This window comes from Otolemur garnettii, unplaced genomic scaffold (assembly GCF_000181295.1).
Source record: "Otolemur garnettii isolate 467f Iridium unplaced genomic scaffold, OtoGar3 scaffold00137, whole genome shotgun sequence".
NCBI classification, from domain to species: domain Eukaryota; kingdom Metazoa; phylum Chordata; class Mammalia; order Primates; family Galagidae; genus Otolemur; species Otolemur garnettii.
The window spans coordinates 4,524,130-4,527,970 of record NW_003852532.1 but is presented as its reverse complement, the minus strand read 5'-3'; the positions used below and the strand labels follow the sequence as shown (position 1 = coordinate 4,527,970).

Genomic DNA, 3,841 nt, shown 5'->3' with positions numbered 1-3,841 from the left:
CTGATCCTGAGGGATGTTTCCCAGTGATTTTGGGACATGAAGGTGCTGGAATCGTAGAAAGTGTTGGCGAAGGAGTTACTAAGCTGAAGGCAGGTAAAAAGAGTATACAGCACACTTATTTGATAATTTTAGCTTATTCCTATTGGGGAATTATTTTTCTGATAAATTACACAGTATTTATGAAGAGGTTATCACCTAAGTAGATTGCCAAGACTAATTTTTTTCCTCATCTAGGAAGCACAGATATTCGAGGTTTTTTCTATTTTCCAGACTGCTATTGGTCTGAAAATACATGAATACGTTGTCAAAGCCAATTTGGTAAATTAAGCAAGACTTTTTAGAGATGAACCAATGTGTTAGGATTTTGAAGCACATGACCTCCTTGTTCTCCAAGTTATTGCTTTAAGGGTTTCTTTTAAGGCCAGGCATGGTGGTTCATGCCTGTAATCCCAGAACACTGCAAGGTGGAGGCCAGTAAATCACTTGAACTCACCTGAGCTCACAAGTTTGAAATCAGCCTGAGCAAGAGCAAGACCCCATCTCTAAAAAAATAAATGAGCATTGTAGTGGGCACCTGTAGTCACAGCTACTTGGAGACTGAGGCAAGAGGGTCGCTTCAGCCCAAGAATCTGAGGTGGTTGCTGTGAGCTATGATGCCATAGCACTCTACCAGGGACAAGAAAGTGAGTCTCTGTCTCAAAAAAAAGTTTCATTTAGATAAAAATTTGGAAACATACTTTTAGCATAGTCAGGCAGTATTTGAATGATGTCACATAGGAAAAGTTCTAAGATTGAAGTTGCAAGGCCGCACCAGTTGCTGGTGAGAATTTTTAAGGACTGATGTGTTCATTTATAAACAGATGCTACCTGTTCACAATGTTTTTGCCTTTGTTTCCCAGGTGATACAGTTATCCCACTTTATATTCCACAGTGCGGAGAATGCAAATTCTGTCTAAATCCTAAGACAAATCTTTGTCAGAAGATAAGGTTAGTATCTTTTTGTATTATTTGTAAAATTAACAGTAATAATAAGTGATTATGTAGCAGTTCATACAGTGTGTTTTACACCAACTATTTCATTCCATCTTTATAGTAGCCTCACTGTCACTTCCATTAGTATTCCCATTTTCATAGAAGAGAAAATTAAGACTGAAATTAAGGAGTTTACCCTGTATTACTAGTTGGTAAGTTACAAAACAGAATTTTCTGAACCATTCTCTTTCTCTGACACTGGGCTGAATTAGCCAAAATATCTAATAAGGAAGACAAACTTAAGAGATTAAATGAAATCCTTTTTTGTTTGTTTGTTTTTTGTTTTTTAGACAGAGTGTCACTCTGTTGCCTAGGCTAGAATGCTATGGTGTCACCCTAGCTCACAGCAACTAACCTCTTGGTTTCAAGTGACCCTCCTGCCTTAGCCTTTCAAGTAGCTGGAACTACAAGTGCCTGCCACTATGCCCAGGTATTTTTTTTTAGTACTGACAGAATCTCACTCTTACTCAGGCTGGTCTCAAACTCTTTGAGTTCAAGCAGTCCTCCCACCTCAGCCTCCCAGAGTGTTAAGATTACAGGCGTGAGCTACAGTGCTGAGCCTAAATGAAATGCTTCCATGACCCCTTTCTTGTCCTTTAAATCAAAGTAATATAATTTACCTCATAAGGTTATTGAGAAGACTGCAAGAGATAACCTAACCCCTTGATGCAGAAAAGGTAGTTATTTCTAATGTAGTAAGATAACACCACCAAAAGAACTATCTCTTTGAGGCAGTTTAAGATCCTCTTGTTTCCTTTTTTGAAGGAGAACGTACATACAGTAAAGTATCTAAGGTGTCCAAATCTTAGGTGTACAGCTCAATGAATGTTTATGCACATACACACCTCATGGTTGGAACCATCCCCAGATCAAGATAATGAACCCTGCTAGTATTCCACAAAGTCCCTCGTGCCCCTTCCAAGTCAACACCTGCTTCCCTCATGGGAAACCACTGTTTTGATTCCTTTCACCGTAGCCCTTTGTGTGAATAGAATCATGCCACTTGTGCTCGTTTGTCTGGTTTCTTTCATCACGGTGTCTGTGAAATGTATCCAGGTTACATATGCATCAGTAGGTTTTTTTGTTGCTCTGCCGTATTTCATTCCAAATACCAGTATTATTCCATTCTCCTGTTGCGGCACATTATGATTGCTGCCAATCTGGCGCTGTCACAATTAATGCTGCTAGGAATATCCTCATACATATCTTTGAATGGAGATAAGCATTACTTTCTCTTGGGTATTTTCTAGGGATTGTAATTGCTCATTCATAGGACTGGTATCCACAGCTCTGAAGGGAGGATTTCTCATGTTAAGGAGGGCTAAATAAACTTAAACTCTCAAAGATGTAGTTGGCCAGGTGCAGTAGTTCACACCTATAATCATAGCACTTTGGGAGGCCAAAGCAGGAGGATTGCTTGAGGCTAGAAGTTTGAGAACAGCCTGGGCAATGTAGTGAGACCCTCTCTCTGCAGAAAATTTTAAAAATAGTTGGGTCTGATGGCAAATATCTGTAGTCCAGCTATTCTGGAGGCTGAGGCAGCAGAATCACTTGACATCAGTTCAAGGTTGCAGCAAGCTGTCATCGCACCACTGCACTCCAGCCTGAGAGACAGAGCCAGACCCTATCTCAGAAGAAGAAGAAAAAAATGTAGCACCTATTTTTGGTGGAGTCTTGCCACCTGTTCTTTGTTTCTGTCATACTTTTGTTTTTCTTCCCAAGGAAATATATTTACTCTTGAATCTAGAGGCAGTCCATTTTCTCTTCATCTGTGTGGTAATGCATATTCTAAAGAGTTTAGCTAAGAATGTGTATCAAATTATAGTGTTCATTTTATTAATCACAAATATTTACTAAACACTCTTTGCCAGACACAGTGCTAATTCTTTGTGTAATGTCTTCATTTGATTTTTATAGCAATCTATAAGGAAGATACAATTGTTTCTCTGCATTTTCTATGAGAAAAGTAAGGCACAAAGGTTAATTAACTTGCCCAAGATCACACAGGAGTCAAACCAAAGTAGTCTGATGTCCTCCTAAATGGGTGTTATTTCACCTGTTTAGAATGCCAAAAGTAATTTTTGTTACCATTTTTATATTGTTCACCTTTGTAATTTTCTGGGGTTTTTCTTCTATTGCTATGATCAGCTACATAAAGTGAGGAAGACATTTAATTTGAATCTTTCACGACTATTACACTTGTGAAAAGTCCCTCCTAAAAGATCTAAATTAGCTAGATTGGCCATCTGTTTTCATCAGCTCATCTGGGTAATTGTTTGTAATCATTACGTGTATACATTTTGGTTCTGCCTTTATCCCTTATGAAGTTGTATTTGCTCACAGAGTTTTATGGTAGGGTTTTTATGTCATCTGATCCATAAGTTATACCTCTACAAATGGATTAAATATTCTGACAATAAGAACAAGAAGGATGTTGAATGTTTGAAAAGATGATTAAGATTGCTTGTAACTTTTCTTCCTTGCTGAAAAGTGCTGAATTATTAATGCATTAGAAATTAGACTTTTAGTCTTACACACTTTTTTGAGTACTTACTGGTCATTATTTTAAAAACAGATTTCTTTTTCCTGTGGATTTTTAGAAACTTGAGTCCATCATGCCTTTCTGCTTTATTATGTTCTTTAGAGTCACTCAAGGGAAAGGATTAATGCCAGATGGTACGAGCAGATTTACTTGCAAAGGAAAGACACTTTTACATTACATGGGAACCAGCACATTTTCTGAATACACAGTTGTGGCTGATATCTCTGTTGCTAAAATAGATCCTTTAGCACCTTTGGATAAAGTCTG

At 37.9% G+C, this 3,841-nt stretch overlaps 1 protein-coding gene across 1 annotated transcript in view; it reads left to right on the top strand.

Annotated features, from left to right (window-relative positions):
• ADH5 (alcohol dehydrogenase 5 (class III), chi polypeptide) overlaps nt 1–3,841 on the top strand; it is a 15,147-nt gene that overhangs the window by 5,671 nt on the left and 5,635 nt on the right. Inside the window, exons 5-7 of the mRNA XM_012810554.2 lie at nt 43–93; nt 900–987; nt 3,677–3,839. Coding sequence (XP_012666008.2) covers nt 43–93; nt 900–987; nt 3,677–3,839 — 302 coding nt within the window. The remainder of the gene's footprint in view (nt 1–42; nt 94–899; nt 988–3,676; nt 3,840–3,841) is intronic.